Genomic DNA, 23,012 nt, shown 5'->3' on the forward strand with positions numbered 1-23,012 from the left:
TCAGACTAACAGCGGATCTCTCGGCAGAAACTCTACAAGCCAGAAGAGAGTGGGGGCCAATATTCAACATTCTTAAAGAAAGGAATTTTCAACCCAGAATTTCATATCCAGCCAAACTAAGCTTCATAAGTGAAGGAGAAATAAAATACTTTACAGACAAGCAAATGCTGAGAGATTTTGTCACCACCAGGCCTGCCCTAAAAGACCTCCTGAAGGAAGCACTAAACATGGAAAGGAACAACCAGTACCAGCCACTGCAAAATCATGCCAAATTGTAAAGACCATCGAGGCTAGGAAGAAACTGCATCAACTAACGAGCAAAATAACCAGCTAACATCATAATGACAGGATCAAATTCATACATAACAATATTAACTTTAAATGTAAATGCACTAAATGCTCCAATTAAAAGACACAGACTGGCAAATTGGATAAAGAGTCAAGACCCATCAGTGTGCTGTATTCAGGAAACCCATCTCACGTGCAGAGACACACATAGGCTCAAAATAAAAGGATGGAGGAAGATCTACCAAGCAAATGGAAAACAAAAAAAGGCAGGGGTTGCAATCCCAGTCTCTGATAAAACAGACTTTAAACCAACAAAGATCAAAAGAGACAAAGAAGGCCATTACATAATGGTAAAGGGATCAATTCAACAAGAAGAGCTGACTATCCTAAATATATATACACCCAATACAGGAGCACCCAGATTCATAAAGCAAGTCCTGAGTGACCTACAAAGAGACTTAGACTCCCATATAATAATGGGAGACTTTAACACTTCACTGTCAACATTAGACAGATCAACGAGACAGAAAGTTAACAAGGATACCCAGGAATTGAACTCAGCTCTGCACCAAGCAGACCTAATAGACATCTACAGAACTCTCCACCCCAAATCAACAGAATATACATTCTTTTCAGAACCACACCACACCTATTCCAAAATTGACCACATAGTTGGAAGTAAAGCTCTCCTCAGCAAATGTAAAAGAACAGAAATTATAACAAACTGTCTCTTAGACCACAGTGCAATCAAACTAGAACTCAGGATTAAGAAACTCACTCCAAACCGCTCAACTACATGGAAACTGAACAACCTGCTCCTGAATGACTACTGGGTACATAACAAAATGAAGGCAGAAATAAAGATGTTCTTTGAAACCAACGGGAACAAAGACACAACATACCAGAATCTCTGGGACACATTGAAAGCAGTGTGTAGAGGGAAATTTATAGCACTAAATGCCCACAAGAGAAAGCAGGAAAGATCCAAAATTGACACCCTAACATCAAAAGTAAAATAACTAGAAAAGCAAGAGCAAACACATTCAAAAGCTAGCAGAAGGCAAGAAATAACTAAAATCCGAGCAGAAATGAAGGAAATAGAGACACAAAAAACCCTTCAAAAAAATCAATGAATCCAGGAGCTGGTTTTTTGAAAGGATCAACAAAATGGATAGACTGCTAGCAAGACTTATAAAGAAGAAAAGAGAGAAGAATCAAATAGACGCAATAAAAAATGATAAAGGGGATATCACCACCGATCCCACAGAAATACAAACTACCATCAGAGAATACTACAAACACCTCTATGCAAATAAACTAGAAAATCTAGAAGAAATGGATAAATTCCTTGACACATAGACCCTCCCAAGACTAAACCAGGAAGAAGTTGAATCTCTGAATAGACCAATAACAGGCTCTGAAATTGTGGCAATAATCAATAGCTTACCAACCAAAAAGAGCCCAGGACCAGAAGGATTCACAGCCGAATTCTACCAGAGGTACAAGGAGGAACTGGTACCATTCCTTCTGAAACTATTCCAATCAACAGAAAAAGAGGGAATCCTCCCTCACTCATTTTATGAGGTCAGCATCATCCGGATACCAAAGCCGGGCAGAGATACAACCAAAAAAGAGAATTTTAGACCAATATCCTTGATGAACATTGATGCAAAAATCCTCAATAAAATACTGGCAAACCGAATCCAACAGCACATCAAAAAGCTTATCCACCATGATCAAGTGGGCTTCATCTCTGAGATGCAAGGCTGGTTCAATATACGCAAATCAATAAATGTAATCCAGCATATAAACAGAACCAAAGACAAAAACCACATGATTATCTCAATAGATGCAGAAAAGGCCTTTGACAAAATTCAACAACCCTTCATGCTAAAAACTCTCAATAAATTAGGTATTGATGGGACGTATCCCAAAATAATAAGAGCTACCTATGACAAATCAACAGCCGATATCATACTGAATGGGCAAAAACTGGAAGCATTCCCTTTGAAAACTGGCACAAGACAGGGATGCCCTCTCTCACCACTCCTATTCAACATAGTGTTGGAAGTTCTGGCCAGGGCAATCAGGCAGGAGAAGGAAATAAAGGGTATTCAATTAGGAAAAGAGGAAGTCAAATTGTCCCTATTTGCAGATGACATGATTGTATATCTAGAAAACCCCATTGTCTCAGCCCAAAATCTCCTTAAGCTGATAGGCAACTTCAGCAAAGTCTCAGGATACTAAATCAATGTATAACAATCACAAGCATTCTTATACAACAATAACAGACAAACAGAGAGCCAAATCATGAGTGAACTCCCATTCACAATTGCTTCAAAGAGAATAAAATACCTAGGAATCCAACTTACAAGGGATGTGAAGGACCTCTTCAAGGAGAACTACAAACCACTGCTCAACGAAATAAAAGAGGATACAAACAAATGGAAGAACATTCCATGCTCATGGGTAGGAAGAATCAATATCGTGAAAATGGCCATACTGCCCAAGGTAATTTATAGATTCAATGCCATCCCCATCAAGCTACCAATGCCTTTCTTCACAGAATTGGAAAAAACTACTTTAAAGTTCATATGGAACCAAAAGAGAGCCTGCATCGCCAAGTCAATCCTAAGCCAAAAGAACAAAGCTGGAGGCATCACACTACCTGACTTCAAACTATACTATAAGGCTACAGTAACCAAAACAGCATGGTACTGGTACCAAAACAGAGATATAGATCAATGGAACAGAACAGAGCCCTCAGAAATAACGCCGCATATCTACAACTATCTGATCTTTGACAAACCTGAGAAAAACAAGCAATGGGGAAAGGATTCCCTATTTAATAAATGGTGCTGGGAAAACTGGCTAGCCATATGTAGAAAGCTGAAACTGGATCCCTTCCTTACACCTTATACAAAAATTAATTCAAGATGGATTAAAGACTTAAACGTTAGACCTAAAACCATAAAAACGCTAGAAGAAAACCTAGGCATTACCATTCAGGACATTGGCATGGGCAAGGACTTCATGTCTAAAACACCAAAAGCAATGGCAACAAAAGCCAAAATTGACAAATGGGATCTAATTAAACTAAAGAGCTTCTGCACAGCAAAACAAACTACCATCAGAGTGAATAGGCAACCTACAAAATGGGAGAAAATCTTCGCAACCTACTCATCTGACAAAGGGCTAATATCCAGAATCTACAATGAACTCAAACAAATTTACAAGAAAAAAACAAACAACCCCATCAAAAAGTGGGCGAAGGACATGAACAGACACTTCTCAGAAGAAGACATTTCTGCAGCCAAAAAAGACATGAAAAAATGCTCACCATCACTGGCCATCAGAGAAATGCAAATCAAAACCACAATGAGATACCATCTCACACCAGTTAGAATGGCCATCATTAAAAAGTCAGGAAACAACAGGTGCTGGAGAGGATGTGGAGAAATAGGAACACTTTTACACTGTTGGTGGGACTGTAAACTAGTTCAACCATTGTGGAAGTCAGTGTGGCGATTCCTCAGGGATCTAGAATTAGAAATACCATTTGACCCAGCCATCCCATTACTGGGTATATACCCAAAGGACTATAAATCATGCTGCTATAAAGACACACGCACCCGTATGTTTATTGTGGCACTATTCACAATAGCAAAGTCTTGGAACCAACCCAAATGTCCAACAATGATAGACTGGATTAAGAAAATGTGGCACATATACACCATGGAATACTATGCAGCCATAAAAAATGATGAGTTCATGTGCTTTGTAGGGACATGGATGAAATTGGAAATCATCATTCTCAGTAAACTATCGCAAGGACAAAAAACCAAACACCGCATGTTCTCACTCATAGGTGGGAATTGAACAATGAGAACACATGGACACAGGAAGGGGAACATCACATTCTGGGGACTGTTGTGGGGTGGGGGGAGGGGAGAGGGATAGCACTGGGAGATATACCTAATGCTAGATGACGAGTTAGTGGGTGCAGCGCACCAGCATGGCACATGTATACATATGTAACTAACCTGTACATTGTGCACATGTACCCTAAAACTTAAAGTATAATAAAAAAAAAAAGCTTCTACATAGCAAAGGAAACAATCAACAAAGTGAAAAGACAACCCACAGATTGGGAGAAAATATCTGCAAACTACCCATCTGACAAGGGATTGATAACCAGAATATATAAAGAGCTCAAATAACTCCATAGGGGAAAAAAATCTAATAATCCCATCAAAAAATAGACAAAAGATCTGAATTGACATTTCTCAAAAAAAGACACACAAATGACAAACAGCCATATGAAAAGGTGCTCAACATCATTGATCATCAGAGAAATGCAAATCAAAACTACAATGATGGGAGGCCAAGGCGGGTGGATCACCTGAGGTCAGGAGTTTGACACCAGCCTGGCCAACATGGCAAAACCCTGTCTCTACTCAAAATACACAAAATTAGCTGAGTGTGGTGGGGGGCGCCTGTAATCCCAGCTATTCAGGAGGCTGAGGCAGGAGAATCGCTTGAAACAGGGAGGCAGAGGTTGCAGTGATCTGAGGCTGTGCCACTGCACTCCAACCTGGGCAACAAGAGGGAAACTCTGTCTCAAAAAAAAAAAACTACAATGAGATATCATCTTAACCCAGTTAAAATGGCTTATATCCAAAGGACAGGCAATAACAAATGCTGGCAAGGATGTGGAGAAAAGGGAGCCCTTGTACACTTTTGGTGAGAATGTAAATTAGTATAACCACTATGGAGAATAGTTTGAAGGTTCCTCAAAAAAACTAAAAAGAGACCCACTATATGATCCAGTCATCCCACTGCTGGATATATATCCAAAAGAAAGGAAGTTAGTATATCAAAGAGATAGCTGCACTCCCATGTTTGTTGCAGCACTATTCACAATAGCCAAGATTCAGAAGTGACCTAAGTGTCTATCAACAGATGAATGGATAAAGGATAAAGAAAATGTGGTACATACACACAATGGAACACTATTCAGCCATAAAAAAAGAATGAGACCCTGTCATTTGCAACAACATGAATCGAACTGGAGCTCATTATGTTAAGTGAAATAAGTCAGGCACAGAAAGACAAACACCATATGTTCTCACTTATTTGTGGGATCTAAAAATCAAAACAATTGAACTTACAGAGATAGAGAGTAGAAGGTGTTACTGGAGGCTGGGAAGGATATTAGGGGGATTGGGGGTAGGTGGGGATGGTTAAAGGGTACAAAAAAATAGAAAGAATGAATAAGACCTACTATTTGATAGCACAACAGGGTGACTATACTCAATAATAATTGTATATTTTTAAATAACTGAAAGAGTATAATTGGACTGTAACACAACATTCTCCATGATGTGATTATTAGGTATTATATGCTTGTATCAAAACATCTCATATACTCCATAAGTATATAGACCTACAATGAACTCACAAAAATTAAAAATATAAAAATTTTTAAAAATTTTTGAAAAGCATGTACATTCAAAGAAAAGTTCATTTTATCTTTCTCTTCTTTTTCTATCTTTTTTTTTTTTTTTGACACAGGGTCTTAGAATGTTGCACAGGCTCATCTCAAACTCCTGGGCTCAAGTGATTCTCCCACCTTGGCCTCCGAAAGTGCTGGGATTACAGGTGTAAGCCACCTCGTGCAGCCTAAGAAAAATTAATTTAGAGTTGATTTTTGTACATGGTGTGAGATACAGGTCCAATTTCATTCTTCTATTTGTGGATATCTCATTTTCCCAATACCATTTATTGAAGATTGTCCTTTCTCCATTATGTGTTCTTGGCAAAGTTATGCATTGTATATTTCAAAATTGCTAAAAGAGTAGATTTTAAATGTTTTCACCATAAAAAATAAGTATGTGAATAGAGATTTAATTGGCCTAATGTAATCATTCCACATTGTAAATATATATATCAAAGTATCACATTGTACCCCATAAATATATACTTATTATTTGTCAATAAAAAATAAAATTTCACAGCCATAAAAAAGAAATCATATCCTTTGCAGCAACATGGATACAGCTGGATGCCATTATCCTAAGCAAATTAACCCAGGAACAGAAAACCAAATACTGCATATTCTCTCTTATAAGTGGGAGCTAAACACTGAGTACTCACAGACATAAAGACAATGACAATAGAAACTAGGGACTATTATAGTGGAGAGGGAGGCAGAGGGGGCAAGGGTCCAAAAACTACCTACTGGGTACTATTCTCAGTATCTGGGTGATGAGATCCTTCATACCTCAAAGAACATACCCTTGTAACAAACCTGCATATGTACCCTCTGAATATAAAATAAAAATTGAAAAAAATGTGTTTAAGAGAATTGAATAAAATGTACAAATAAAATAATAAGAAAAGAAATTGATGAACACAGATGCAAACATTTTCAACAAAATACTAGCAAACCAAATCCAACAGCACATCAAAAAGATAATATATGATGATCAAGTGGCTTTTATTCCAAGGATGCAAGGATAACTCAACATGTGCAAATCAATTAAATGTGATTCACCACATAAACAGAATTAAAAACAAAAACCATATGATCATCTCGATGGATGCAGAAGAAGCACCTGACAAAATTCAGCAACCCTTCATGATAAGAACCCTCAAAAACTAGGCATAGAAGGAACACACATCAAAATAATAAAAGCCATATACAATAAACCCACAGCCAACATGATACCGAATGGGAAAAAGTTGAAAGCATCCCCCTAAGAACTTGAATAAGACAAGAATGCCCACTTTCACCACTAGTACTAGAAGTCCTAGCCAAAGCAATCAGGCAAAAGGAAGAAATAAAAGGTATCCAAAGTGGAAAAGAGGAAGTCAAATTATCTCTGTTTACTAATAATATGATTTTATATCTAGAAATCCCTAAAGACTGCTCCAAAAGACTATTAGATTTCATACATTCACTAAAGTGTCAGGATACAAAATCAACATGCAAAAATCAGTAGCATTTCTATACACCAAAAACATTCAAGCTGAGAACAAAATCAAGAATTCAATCCCATTTATAATAGCCAGATACACAAAAATAAAGTACTTAGGAACACATCTAACCAAGGAGGTAAAAGATCTCTACAAGGAGAACTACAAAGCACTAATGAAAGAAATGGCTGATGATGCAAACAAATGGAAAAACATCCCATATTCATGGATTGGAAGAATCAATATCATTTAAATGACCATACTGCCCAAAGCAATCTACAGATTCAATGCAATTCCTATCAAAATTCCATCATTTTTCACAGAATAGAAAAAAATCCTAAAATTCATATGGAACTAAAAAGAGCCCAAATAGCCAAAGCAATCTTAAGCAAAATGAAAAAAGCTGGAGGCATCACATTACCTGACCTCAAATTATCCTACAAGGATACAGTAACCAAAACAGCATGGTACTAGCATAAAAACAGACACACTCATTAATGGAGCAGAAGAGAAAACACAGAAATAAAACCACATACCCTCATCCAACTGATCTTTAACAAAGTCAAGAAAAACATACAATAGGGAAAAGACTCCCTCTTCAATAAATGGTGCTGGGAAAATTAAATTACCATATGCAGAAGAATGAACCTGGATGCCTATCTCTCACCATATGCAAAAATTAATTCAAGATGGATTAAAGACTTAATGTAAGACCTGAAATTCTAAAAATACTAGAAGAAAACCTAGGAAAAACTCTTCTGGACATGAGTATAGGCAAAGAATTCATCACGAAGACCTCAAAAGCAAATATAACAAATAGGACTTCATTAAGAAGCCCTAAAAACCTTCTGCACAGTGAAGACGGGTGATTTCTGCATTTCCAACTGAGGTACCTGGTTCATCTCACTGGGACTAGTCGGACAGTGGGCACAGCCCATGGAGGGCGAACCAAAGCAGGGCAGGGCATTGTCTCACCCAGGAAGTGCCAGGGGTCAAGGAATTTCCCTTTTCAAGCCAAGGGAAGCTGTGACACACCGTACCAGGAAAATCGGGACACTGCCACCTACATATTGCGCTTTTCCTACAGTCTTAGCAAACGAAACACCAGGAGATTACATCCTGTGCCCGGCTCAGCGGGTCCCACGCCCACAGAGCCTTGCTCACTGCTAGCACAGCAGTCTGAGATTGAACTGCAAGGCAGCAAGCCTGGCTGGGGGAGGGGCATCCACCATTACTGACTCTTGAGTAGGTAAACAAAGCATCCAGGAAGCTCAAACTGGGTGGAGCCCACCTCAGCTCAAGGAGGCCTGCCTGCCTCTGTAGACTCCACCTCTCGGGGCAGGTCATAGCTGAACAAAAGGCAGCAGAAACTTCTGCAGACTTAAATGTCCCTGTCTGGCAGCTCTGAAGAGAGCAGTGGTTCTCCCAGCACAGTGTTTGAGCTCTGAGAACAGACAGACTGCCTCCTCAAGTGGGTCCCTGACCCCCGTGTAGCCTAACTTGGAGACACCTCCCAGTAGGGGCCAACTGAAACCTCATACAGCCAGGTGCCCCTCTGAGACGAAGCCTCCAGAGGAAGGATCAGGCAGCAATATTTGCTGTTCTGTAGCCTCCACTGATGATACCCAGGCAAACAGGGTCTGGAGTGGACCTCTAGCAAACTCCAACAAACCTGCAGCTGACTGTTAGAAGAATAACTGACTGTTAGAAGAACAACTAACAAACAGAAAGGAATAGCATCAACATCAACAAAAAGGATATCCACACCAAAACCCCATCCATAGGTCAAAGACCAAAGGTAGATAAAACCACAAAGATGGGGAGAAACCAGAGCAGAAAAGCTGAAAATTCTAGAAACCAGAGTGCCCCTTCTCCTCTAAAGGATCACAGCTCCTCACCAGCAACAGAACAAAGCTGGACAGAGAATGACTTTCATGAGTTGACAGAAGTAGGCTTCAGAAAGTCAGTAATAAACTTCTCCCAGGTAAAGCAGGATGTTCAAACCCATTGCAAGGAAGCTAAAAACCTTGAAAAAAGATTAGACGAATGGGAAACTAAAATAAACAGTGTAGAGAAGACCTTAAACGACCTGATGGAGCTGAAAACTACGGCACAAGAACTATGTGACGTATGCACAAGCTTCAGTAGCCGATTCAATCAAGTGGAAGAAAGTGTATAAGTGATTGAAGATCAAATGAATCAACTGAAGCAAGAAGAGAAGTTTAGAGAAAAAAGAGTACAAAGAAATGAACAAACCCTCCAAGAAATATGGGACGGTGTTTCTACGTTTGATTTGTGTACCAGAAAGTGATGGGGAGAATGGAACCAAGCTGGAAAACACTCTTCAGGATATTTTCCAGGAGAACTTCCCCAACCTAGCAAGGCAGGCCAACATTCAAATTCAGGAAATACACAGAACACCACAAAGATACTCCTCGAGAAGAGCAACCCCAAGACACATAATTGTCAGATTCACCAAGGTTGAAATGAAGGAAAAAATCTTAAGGGCAGCCAGAGAGAAAGGTCAGGTTACCCACAAAGGGAAGCCCATCAGACTAACAGCGGATATATCGCCCTAAAACTCTACAAGTCAGAAGAGAGTGGGGGCCAATATTCAACATTCTTAAAGAAAAGAATTTTCAACCCAGAATTTCATTTCCAGCCAAATTAAGCTTCATAAGTAAAGCAGAAATAAAATCCTTTACAGACAAACAAATGCTCAGAGAGTCTGTCACCACCAGACCTACCTTACAAGAGCTCCTGAAGGAAGCACTAAACATGGAAAGGAACAACCAGTACCAGCCCCTGAGAAAACATGCCAAATTGTAAAGATCATCAATGCTAGAAAGAAACTGCATCAACCAACAGGGAACATAACCAGCTAACATCATAATGACAAGAACAAATTCACACATAACAATATTAACCTTAAATGTAAATGGGCTAAATGCCCCAATTAAAAGACACAGACTGGCAAATTGGATAAAGAGTCAAGACCCATCAGTGTGTTGTATTCAGGAAACCCATCTCACGTGCAGAGACACACATAGGCTCAAAATAAAGGGATAGAGGAAGATCTACCAAGCAAATGGAAAACCAAAAAAGGCAGGGGTTGCAATCCTAGTCTCTGATAAAACAGACTTTGAACCAACAAAGATCAAAAGAGACAAAGAAGAACATTACATAATGGTAAAGGGCTCAATTCAACAAGAAGAGCTAACTGTCCTAAATATCTATGCACCCAATACAGGAGCACCCAGATTCATAAAGCAAGTCCTTAGAGACCTACAAAGAGACTTAGACTCCCACACAATAATATCGGGAGACTTTAACACCCCACTGTCAATATTAGACAGATCAACGAAACAGAAGGTTAACAAGGATATCCAGGACTTGACCTCAGCTCTATACCAAGCAGACCTAATAGACATCTACAGAACTCTCCACTCCAAATGAACAGAATATACATTCTTCTCAGCACTATATCGCACTTATTCCAAAACTGACCCATAGTTGCAAGTAAAGCACTCCTCAGCAAATGTAAAAGAACAGAAATCATTACAAACTGTCCCTCAGACCACAGTGCAATCAAATTACAACTCAGGATTAAGAAAGTCACTCCAAACCGCTCAACTACATGGAAACTGAACAACCTGCTCCTGAATGACTACATAACAAAATGAAGGCAGAAATAAAGATGTTCTTTGAAACCAATGAGAACAAAGAAACAACATACCAGAATCTCTGGGACACATTCAAAGCAGTGTGTAGAGGGAAATTTATAGCACTAAATGCCCACAAGAGAAAGCAGGAAAGATCTAAAATCGACACCCTAACATTACAATTAAAAGAACTACAGAAGCAGGAGCAAACACATTCAAGCAAGAAATAACTAAGATCAGAGCAGAACTGAAGGAGATAGAAACACAAAAAACCCCTCAAAAAATCAATGAATCCAGGAGCTGGTTTTTTTAAAAGATAAACAAAATTGATAGACCACTAGCAAGACTAATAAAGAAGAAAAGAGGGAAGAATCAAATAGACGCAATAAAAAAATGATAAGGGGCTATCACCACTGATCCCACAGAAATACAAACTACCATCAGAGAAAACTATAAACACCTCTATGCAAATAAACTAGAAAATCTAAAAGAAATGGATAACTTCCTGGACACATACACCCTCCCAAGACTAAACCAGGAAGAAGTTGAATCTCTAAATAGACCAATAACAGGCTCTGAAATTGAGGCAATAATTAATAGCCTACCAACCAAAAAAAGTCCAGGACCAGACGGATTCACAGCCGAATTCTACCAGAGGTACAAGGAGGAGCTGGTACCATTCCTTCTGAAATTATTCCAATGAATAGAAAAAGAGGGAATCCTCTATACCTCATTTTATGATGCCAGCATCATCCTGACACCAAAGCCTGGAAGAGACACAACACAAAAAGAGAATATTAGACCAATATCCCTGATGAACATTGATGCAGAACTCCTCAATAAAATACTGGCAAACCGAATCCAGCAGCACATCAAAAAGCTTATCCACCACAAACAAGTCGGCTTCATCCCTGGGATGCAAGGCTGGTTCAACATACGAAAATCAATAAATGTAATCCATCACATAAACAGAACCAAAGACAAAAACCACATGATTATCTCAATCGATGCAGAAGAGGCCTTCAACAAAATTCAAAAGCCCTTCATGCTAAAAACTCTCAATAAACTAGGTATTGATGGAATGTATCTCAAAATAATAAGAGCTATTTATGACAAACCCACAGTCAGTATCATACTGAATGGGCAAAAACTGGAAGCATTCCCTTTGAAAACTGGCACAAGACAGGGATGCCCTCTCTCACCACTCCTATTCAACATAGTGTTGGAAGTTCTGGCCAGGGCAATCAGGCAGGAGAAAGAAATAAAGGGTATTCGATTAGGAAAAGAGGAAGTCAAATGGTCCCTGTTTGCAGATGACATGATTGTATATCTAGAAAACCCCATGGTCTCAGCCCAAAATCTCAAGCTGATAAGCAACTTCAGCAAAGTCTCAGGATACAAAATCAATGTGCAAAAATCACAAGCAGTCCTATACACCAATAACAGACAAACAGAGAGCCAAATCATGAGTGAACTCCCCCATTCACAGTTGCTACAAAGAGAATAAAACACTTAGGAATCCAACTTACAAGGGATGGGAAGGACCTCTTCAAGGAGTACTACAAACCACTGCTCAACGAAATAAAAGAGGACACAAAAAAATGGAAGAACATTCCATGCTCATGGATAGGAAGAATCAATATCCTGAAAATGGCCATACTGCCCAAGGTAATTTATAGATTCAATGCCATCCCCATCAAGCTACCAATGCCTTTCTTCACAGAATTGGAAAAAACTACTTTAAAGTTCATATGGAACCAAAAAAGAGCCCGCATTGCCAAGACAATCCTAAGCCAAAAGAACAAAGCTGGAGGCATCACGCTACCTGACTTCAAACTATACCACAAGGCTAGAGTAACCAAAACAGCATGGTACTGGTACCAAAACAGAGATATAGACCAATGGAACAGAACAGAAGCCTCAGAAATAACATCACACATCTACAACCATCTGATTTTGACAAATCTGACAAAAACAAGAAATGGGGAAAAGATTCCCTATTTAATAAATGGTGCTGGGAAAACTGGCTAGCCATATGTAGAAAGCTGAAACTGGATCCCTTCCTTACACCTTATACAAAAATTAATTCAAGATGCATTAAAGACTTAAATGTTGGACCTAAAACCATAAAAACCCTAGAAGAAAACCTAGGCAATACCATTCAGGACACAGGCATGGGCAAGGACTTCATGACTAAAACACCAAAAGCAATGACAACAAAAGCCAAAATTGACAAATGGGATCTAATTAAACTAAAGAGCTTCTGCACAGCAAAACAAACTACCATCAGAGTGAACAGGCAACCTACAGAATGGGAGAAAATTTTTGCAACCTCCTCATCTGACAAAGGGCTAATATCCAGAATCTACAAAGAACTTAAACAAATTTACAAGAAAAAATCAAACAACCCCATCAAAAAGTGGGCAAAGGATATGAACAGACACTTTTCAAAAGAAGACATTTATGCAGCCAACAGACACATGAAAAAATGCTCATCATCACTGGTCATCAGAGAAATGCAAATCAAAACCACAATGAGATACCATCTCACACCAGTTAGAATGGCAATCATTAAAAAATCAGGAAACAAAGGTGCTGCAGAGGATGTGGAGAAATAGGAATGCTTTTACACTGTTGGTGGGAACATAAACTAGTTCAACCATTGTGGAAGACAGTGTGGCGATTCCTCAGGGATCTAGAACTAGAAATACCATTTGACCCAGCAATCCCATTACTGGGTATATACCCAAAGGATTATAAATCATGCTACTATAAAGACACATGCACACATATGATTATTGCAGCACTATTCATAATAGCAAAGACTTGGAACCAACTCAAATGTCCATCAGTGATAGACTAGATTAAGAAAATGTGGCACATATATACTATGGAATACTATGCAGTCATAAAAGAGGATGAGTTCATGTCCTTTGTAAGGACATGGATGAAGCTGGAAACCATCATTCTCAGCAAACTATCACAAGGACAGAAAACCAAACACTGCATGTTCTCACTCATAGATGGGAATTGAACAATGAGAACAGTTGGACACAGGGCAGGGAACACCACACACGGGGGCCTGTCTTGGGGTGGGGGGCAGGGGGAGGGATAGCATTAGGAGAAATACCTAATGTAAATGACGAGTTACTGGGTGCAGCAAGCCAACACGGCACATGTATACATATGTAACAAACCTGCACGTTGTGCACATGCACCCTAGAACTTAAAGTATAATTTAAAAAAAAGTGGGGGGGAAGAATCCCAAATAAAAAAAGATTCCACAAAAGGTAAAAAGAAAAGAAAAGAAAAGCTTCTACACAGCAAAATAAATAATCAACAAACTGAACAGATTGATTAGCTCAATACTGCTAATCATCAGATAAATGCAAATTAAAACCACCAGCCAGAATGGTTATTATTTAAAAAGTCACAAAATAACAGATGTTGGTGAGAATGTGAAGAAAAGGGAACACTTATACACTGTTAGTGGGAAGGTAAATTAGTACAACCTCTATGGAAAACAGTATGGAGATTTCTCAAACAACTAAAAATAGAAGTACAATTCGATCCAGCAAATCCACTACTGAGTGTCTACCCAAAGGAAAAGCAATCATTTTATCAAAAAGATACCCACAGACATGTTTATCACAGCACTGTTCACCATAGCAAAGATATGGAATCAACCTGTCTAAGAACAGATGACTGGATAAAGAAAATATGGTACATATATACCATGGAATACTACTCAGACATAAAAAAGAATGAAATAATGTCTTTTGCAGCAACATAGATGGAACTGGAGGCCATTATCTTAAGTGAAATAACTCAGAAACAGAAAGCCAAATACTTCAGGTTTTCATTTGTAAGTGGGAGCTAAATAATGTGTACATATGGACATAAAGTGTAGAATAACAGACATTGGAGACTACAAGAGATGGGAGGTTGGGAGGTGAGCGAGGGATGAGAAATTACTTAATGTATACAATGTACACTATTTGGGTGATGGCTATACTAAGAGCCCAGACTTCACCAGTAGGCAATATATCCATGTATCAAAACTGCATTTGTATCCTCTAAATTTATGTAAATAAAAAAGAATTGAACAAATAAAATGTACAAATATAAAATAAAACATAATAATTTTAAAAAGAGGATCAGAAATCTTGGCAAATATTAGTAATGTCTACTACAGATACATAGATTATTTTTAAATTTTACTTGTAGGCAAAGAAGGAAAAATAAAATAAATTGTTATATAGTAAAAATAAAATTAAAATGTTTCCAAGTATTTTCAAGTATCAGAAGTTTTTTCCCACCTCCCTCCCACTTGTTTCCTGTTTCAGTCTCTTGTGACCAAGGAAAAAAGAAATAAAAAATAGACTTCAAACACTTTATTTATTTTAATCCAAGCCATGTCATTAATGGGGGAATGAGAGCTTTATTTAACCTATCATAGGGTTTCTCAACCTCGACATTATTGACATTTTGAGCTGGATCATTCTTGGGCACTGTCCTGTGCATTGCAGGATGTGTTAGCAGCCTTTCTGGCTTCTACCCACCAGATTCCACTCCAGTTGTGAAAAGCAAAAGTGTCTTCAGACATTATCAAATGCTCCTGGCAGAGTGAGAACATTAATCCTGATTGAGAACCACTTTTCTAAGTTTCCTTTGACCAGTAAATCATCTAAAAGGATGAAGATGATCTAAAACATCAACTGGCCCATATAGAGGTGGAGTAGACCAAAGATGAAAGAAACACCTTCTCCTAGATCTACCACTTATTTCCCCTGTGACTTTGGGCAAGTTTCTGAACCACTCTTTACCTTATCTATAAAATGAGAATAATGTTACCTAGCTCACAAGCTTATTGTAAGAATTAAATGAGACACTACCTACTCTTTTCTCTCTGTTTTGGGAAACTTCCTATTATATGCCCAGTTCCTATACAGACACAGGGAGTCTATTTCTGAACTTTCCGTTCTCTTCTATTTGTGTCTCTGCATATTTCTGTGAGAATTCCCCACTGTTTTTATTAACCATTATTATTATTAGCCCTCTATTATCCACAGGTGACTTGTCTGAGAAACTCGGCCATTTGGAAAGAGGCTGGAAACTGAGAAGTGAAGAAAAAGGCATGTAGAAGCCCTGCACTAAAGGTCAGATACATTTCTCACCATAAAGCCCCCCAAGGTTATTAAGATGGTTTATAAATTATTTCCTCCTCTGCCCCTACATCCTCTTGTGCCTCGCATACAGGTATGGACACCCAATAAATGATTGCTGAGAAACGAAATGACCAATTTCAGACATAAGGCAAACAAGATTATCATTATCAGGCTTCTCCACATCACCAAAGAAGTCCCAAATTAGGTAGGATAGGGATAGGGAAGGTGTTAATACAATCAGAACTGGTGTCAAGATGTCAGTAGTAAGAAGTAACAGGTCTGACATTAAAAGAGTAAATTAAAGGGCAGACATTAATTTAAAAATAAAAACTACATGCTCTGGAGAGTAAGCAGCCATAAACACCACAATAACCCCCTAGCTGCATTATATTGTCAGCGCATAATAACTGACATTCCTAATAATGACTCTGACATTTTGAAAAAAATGCTAATTTCTGTTCAGCATGTTCCATTTAAAAAAAAATCAGGGTAGTGTATAAGGCATTCGAAAAAGATTTCCATCACAGACTTGTAAAATATGTGATTTGCAATGCACTTTAGGGATTACCTAATCTAATTGTTTTCTAGATGAAGAAAGTCAGTTCCGGAAAGATGAAGTGCACTTGCCCAAGGTCAGGCACCAGAGAGACAGAAATGGAATAAAGGCCTTAGTTTGCCAACTCCACGGCAACTGCTTTTTCCACTGCTGCACATCTGCACAAACATAAATATATATTTTAAATTTATTACGAGTACCAAATTTAATATTTGGCAACTCAGCAGGGATAGACTTCAAATATTTGGAATTTCCCTCACTGAGCTATTAATAAACCGGTCCTCATTGAGCCTTTGTATTGCTCAAAAAAATTAGATCTGATGGGTGGGTGTCAAAGGAGTGAGAAAGCATAATGCTTGACTCAGGTGAATTTTTAGAAGGGAGGGTAAGATTTACATGTAAGAAGTCAGAGCTATGGAAAGCAGTAGGGAGAGTGGTGCCCTGGGAATGGAGGGATAGGAAATGGCAACCCATGACTGCTGGTCAAAGAAGGTACGGGGTGGGGTGGGGCAGATCTCTTGGGCTGGACCCAGAAGCATGTCTGAGTTGGACCCAGAAGCATATGTAGGCCTTATTAAAAAAAAAAAAAAAAAAGAGACTCTGGATGTGAAGAACATTAGAAAACACTGGCGGGGGGTTGGGTGGAAGCCTGGATCATATGTTCCAAAACATTCATTCAAACAAACAATTTAATAAGCATGAGTTACTTATGAAGATTGGGGGGATGTTATAGAAAATATTAAAAATTGAGGCTTCCCTGGAAAATCTAAGTTGAAGGGATGAGAGAATAAGGAAAATGGTCCAAACTGCTCTAGAAGGGCACTATCTGGTAGAAATATAATGCATGCCACACATATAAAGTTTTCTAATAAACCCATTAAAAAAGCAAAAAGCAACAGTTGACATTTACTTTAATATTTTAACTAACTCAGTATATCCAAAATGCTATTATTTCAATATGCAATTGATATTCAAAAATTATGGAGATGTTTTACATTATTTTACTCGTACGAAGTCTTTGAAATATAATGTGCATGTCACACTTAAGCATATCTCAATTTGGGTACTAAATTTTCAACAGAAGCACTTGATCTGAACTTAGATATGGTAAAATTTGCAACTGAAAAAGTGAATTCACGTACTCAAGTTGTTCCAAACACACTTAAAAGTTTTCCAATAATTGCATCAAATATCAAAAAATCATCTTCCATTAATATTCAAATCCACACCGACAAAACTGCTTCAGTTTTTTAAATTTAAATGCCAATTAACTAATAGTAATTCAAAGTTCAGTTCCCCAGCCCCCCTGGACAAATTTCAAGAGTTGAGTCTTACAGGTGGCTAGTGGTTATGCATTAGACAGCTCAGGTCTAGAAGATGGGTTCTAGGGGTGGAGCAGGGTTGTCCCATGACATAAGGCCCTTGGAACATAGACCCAGAATGCACAGAGGTAGACTCTGTATATGAGCTAGTCCACAAAACAGAGCCACTCTATATTATCCAACACTTGGAGAGCATCAAGATAAAAATAGATTTCTAGAGAGGTTAATATGCAGCAGAACTGAGAAAAAAAAACAGGGAAGCCAATGAACAGTTTATTGTCATAAATAAAATGTGAAGTAATGAGGACTCAAACTGGAGCTGAGAAGGAGAAACGCAGGGGAGCCGAGGATCTGAGAGGCAATTGGATGGAAGAACCGACAAGACTGAAGAAGAGATAGGATACAGAAAAACAGCCCCCAGCTAAAGACCTCAGAGGAACCTGGTTTTTGTTTGATTGGTTGTTTGGGTTTTGTTTTTGTGTTTGTTTATTCTCTATTCTCTTTTCTACACATATTTTATAGGAAAAAGTATTATAACCAAAGGAGTGAAGTACTGTGAAGATCTGTTTCAAGGAAACCACTGCAAAGAGCACCCCACTCAATGTCTGCCTGAATAGGCAATCTATTACACAGCAATGACAAAGTTCTGCCATTTTGGATGTCAAAATATTTCTCAGTTTCATTCATTTGCCTTACGACTACCCTGATCAGGCCACATCTTTTACCCGGATTGTTGCAGTAGCATCCTAACACTGCCTGCTTAGTATTGCTCCACCCCAACCCATTCTCCAAATTGTAGCCGGAGTACTCTCTCCAAACACAAATCAGATCATGTCACTTCCTTGTTTAAAACAAGTCAGAGGCTTCCCATTGTCCCCCAAGTGAACCCATTAACATGATTTTGCAAGACCTTCATGATGCAGCCTTTCCTTCCTTCTCCAGCCTTACGTTTCACCATCCCCTGCCTTTCTCACCACTCAACTAACCTACCCATCCCTCTTCCCTAGTCCTATCCTCCTGATTGGTTCTCTCTTCCTGGAAAACACTAATCTCTCTCTTTCTCTATCTCCATCCCTCTGTCTCTGCCTATGTCTCTCTTCTTCCTCCTTCCCCTTCTCTCTCCAACTCTCACTTCCCAGCCTTTTCCCTTCTTGTTCCTCTGCCTGAAATAATCTGTTCTTTACTGGTATGCTTCCTACTTCCTTATGTTACAGTTGAAACCCATGTCATTGCTTTGGTGATACCCCAAGACTGGGTTAGAGTCATGTCTTATATACTCCCACAACTACTGAACTTTATTGTATTGTAATATCCATTGTATTGGTATTATAATTGTCCATGTCATTTGTTCTTTTTTGTTTTCCAACTAGAAGATAAGCTCATTAAGGACAAGGACTTTGTAAGAGTTTAGCTGATAGGAGACACAGAATAAAAATGGGTTACATAAATAAATAGAATGTAATACAATTTAATATCAAAAGTAACTCTGACTTACTAAATGCAGAGTAGTGGCAATAAGTAATTTTGTTAGGGCATCAATCCAATTAGACCTAAATTTTACCTTCTTAAAGTTTAAATCTAAAAAAGATAACTGAGAAAGATAGATAGCAATGATCTCAGCTGTCCAGATCTTTATTTAAAAAATTGTATTTTTGTTATTAAAATGCATTTTATTATAGTTATAGATGTTAACATGAGGAAAAGCTGGGGGAATGGTATACAGGAACTCTATGCTATTTTTGCAACTCATTGAAAGCAAATCTAAAATGATCCCAAATTTAAAAGCTTTTTAAAATGATTTTGGATGCATTCTCTCCTTCTTAGGTATGTAATACCCTTCAAAAAAGGAATTTCATGAAAATGTGAGGGCAAGAGAATGAAAATCTGAATGTTTTCCAAAATAAATATTGATCATGGGTCTCAGATATATATTCTGAATGCCTAAAATATTCTCTTCATTGCATTACTAGACATGTTATGATGAGTCTGGTCTATACAACTTTTTTTTTTGCTATAAAGATAAAAGTAAATATAGAAAATTAAGATTGTTTTGCCATAAACTGCTTTGGTTCTCAAAAATGCTTTGATTCTCAAAATTCCATAATGCCTACAATGGCTAAAATACTATTCTTAGTTAAGAAACTGCCATATCAATTTAGTTGAAACACACTATAATTGTATCACAGTTCAGTAGTGGATTATGTGTCTCAATTACAGAAAACCCTTAAGAGAGAGAAAAATCATATGAAAAGTGAAGCCCCATGCTGAGGGTATAAGTCATAAAAGCCAGTTAAGCAGGGAAAAGAGTCTATCTAATTTCATGTTTTAATTATATTTTAAAATATTTGTTCAGAAAATGCCATCCTCTAACAATTAACCCTCAGTCATACAGCTGACAAATAGTTAAGACATATGACATGACATAGACCCTAACAGAGTAAGACAAAACATTCAGTATAATTTATGACATATATAACCTAGTTATTTAAACAGATGATTATTCTGGTTCTCTTTTAGTCTGCTACAAATTCACAAGGGGCTTTTCTTATCATCTGGGGAGTCCTGTTAAGCCCCCAGAACTGAAGCCAATGGGCATCAAGTGTATATTCATTCTAAAGTCAGCTGCTAACTTAGTGAGAGGTTGCCAGACTGGTTCAGTAACCACTACCTACCCTCAACTTATTTAGGAGAGACCCAGAGAGACAGAAAAATGAGGAGAGGTGATTTCTCAAAGTGAGATGAGAGCATCCTGGCATTTTGTTTTCTTCCTCATAGGGACATTCTCTCCTCCTTCAAGCCAGGTCAAGGGGACAGCAAGAAAATCCTTTGAAGAGACGGGAGAAATCCTTGTCAGAAGGGAAGAAGAGCACCTCACTCTGCAGTTGGTGTTTGCTGAGCTGCACATATTCACAGGTTTGCCCTGTCTCACCAGACTAGAGTGCAAGAGGATTCTTAGGAAGACCTGATAGCAATCATAGACCTTTAAGGAGCGCCAAGACTAGTGCCAGACTGTCCTTTGGAGAGCTCTGAGAGCTGCCCCCTGAGAGCTGGGAGAGAAGGAAGCAGTGCAAGCAACTGTACTTCCTGAGATTCAGGGGCATAAGGGTGACAGGTTTCTCTGTAGGCCAAATAGATGCTGTGGGAGGTAGGTAGCCAACTCTGCTTGATTGCCTGATCCTCCACTGATGCCATGGGGGAAAATGGAACAGGGCTGGGGTAGCCTTCACATTATCACTGTAAGGGATTAAACACTTGAATGTTAATTTCATTTTGGCTTGTGGTCTTAATCAACTGCCCTCACAACTGGCAGCTCAGCTCTCTCTAGCTTGCCTGAGCTCCTGACAGAAACTGAGGCCAATGGAGGTTAAAGAACTGGCCTAGTATTCCTAACTAGTAAGTGGTGCATCCTAGATTTGAACACTGCCCATTTTCTAAAAAGTAGTCTTTACTTTCTAAGAATAATATACATGATTAGCGAAGAGTAATTAAACCCACAAGATTGAGCTCTTTCAAGCAGAGTTCACAAAATGGTCAACTTCAGCAGAAGACTTGTTACTCATTGCAAATAATACAAAGGGTTCTGGTATTAATTTCCAATCTGACCTCTCCTGAAGCCACGTATGTGGTTAAGGGAAATAACTTTCTTCTGGTTCTACAAACCCTAGAAAATTCCTATTAACTTTATTTCTAGATTTGCTTCCCTCTAATGGTTCTGAAAAATGTTCGTTGCTCTTTTTACCTGAAAAGAATTCTCTCACTATTCTGAACCATGGTAGTTTTTTATTTTGAACATGGGAATCACATTATATTTGGTGTTAACTTTATACCTGATATATTCAGTAGTTTCAGACATATAGCCTGAAAAATGATTCTACTCTGCAGATTAATATCGCTATGCTAGTTTGCTTTGGGTTAATGTTTGCGTACTATATTTTTGCCTACGCTTTTACTTTTTTTTTTTTCTTGGAGACGAGTTTCGCTCTTGTTGCCCAGGCTGGAGTGCAGTGGCGCAATCTCGGCTCACTGCAACCTCAGCCTTCCAGTTTCAAGCGATTCTCCTACCTCAGCCTCCCGAGTAGCTGGGATTACAGGCATGCACCACCACACCCAGCTAATTTTTTGTATTTTTAGTAGAGATGGGGCTTCACCATGCTGGCCAGGATGGTCTCAATCCCTTGACCTCGTGATCTGCCCGCCCCGGCCTCCCAAAGTGCTGGGATTGCAGGCGTGAGCCACTGTGCCCAGCTACCCTTTTACTTTTTACCTTTCTGTATCTTACTCTTTAAAGTATGTCTCTTGAATGCAGCACAGACACATGAAGAAATGCACAAATAAAACCAACAAATTGTTTCTTTTACCTGGAATGTTCAGTCCCTTTTCATTTAATGTAATTATTGATATAGTTGAACTTACACCGACCATCTTACTATTTGTTTTCTATTTGGCCTATCTAGTTCCTTATTTCCTCTTTACTTGCCTTCTTTTCAACTAATTATATTTTTTCTACTTTTTCCTTACATTGATGTTTTGTTAATAATTATTTGTTAAGGTAAATTTACTAAAACAAAATGCACAGATTTTTAAGATATAGTTTGATAATTTTTGACAAATGTACACATTTGGGTAACCACCACCCCAATCAAGATATAGAACATTTCTATCATTCCAGAAAGTTTCCATGACCCCTTCTAGTTAACACCTCCCCCAGTCATATATTTGTTCTAGAACTTCATATAAATGGATGTCATGCTGGACCCCTACACACTCCAATAAGGAGAGCACCAGGTTTGAGAGGCCAAAGAAGAGACCCAGAGCTAGCAAATGAGCCATAGGGTTTTTTGAGGCGAACTTACATACAGGGTGGTCCAGTGGCAGCAGACTGGACAGGAGAACTGCCACTGCCTACAGAAAGCATGCAGTTTATATAGTGTTTTCACTTAACACCCTCCCCCTAACAACCCTTGCCCAAAAACCTTCATTTAATCCAAAATAAAGGGTTTCAATCCCTTGTGCACCCACTTTCCACAGGACAGGGGCT

General features: G+C 38.6%; 1 protein-coding gene across 2 annotated transcripts in view; it reads right to left on the bottom strand.

The window, feature by feature from the left end:
- The window catches only part of FANCB (FA complementation group B), a 172,067-nt gene that overhangs the window by 99,928 nt on the left and 49,127 nt on the right, over positions 1-23,012 (bottom strand). Inside the window, exon 10 of one of the 2 annotated variants that reach the window (XM_063804383.1) lies at positions 11,538-11,695. The exons of the other annotated variant lie outside the window; for it this stretch is intronic. Within the exon in view, the coding sequence (XP_063660453.1) occupies positions 11,678-11,695 (18 nt within the window). The 3' untranslated portion in view covers positions 11,538-11,677. The remainder of the gene's footprint in view (positions 1-11,537; positions 11,696-23,012) is intronic. 2 annotated transcript variants of the gene reach the window in all.

This window comes from Pan troglodytes, chromosome X (assembly GCF_028858775.2).
Source record: "Pan troglodytes isolate AG18354 chromosome X, NHGRI_mPanTro3-v2.0_pri, whole genome shotgun sequence".
NCBI lineage: Eukaryota > Metazoa > Chordata > Mammalia > Primates > Hominidae > Pan > Pan troglodytes.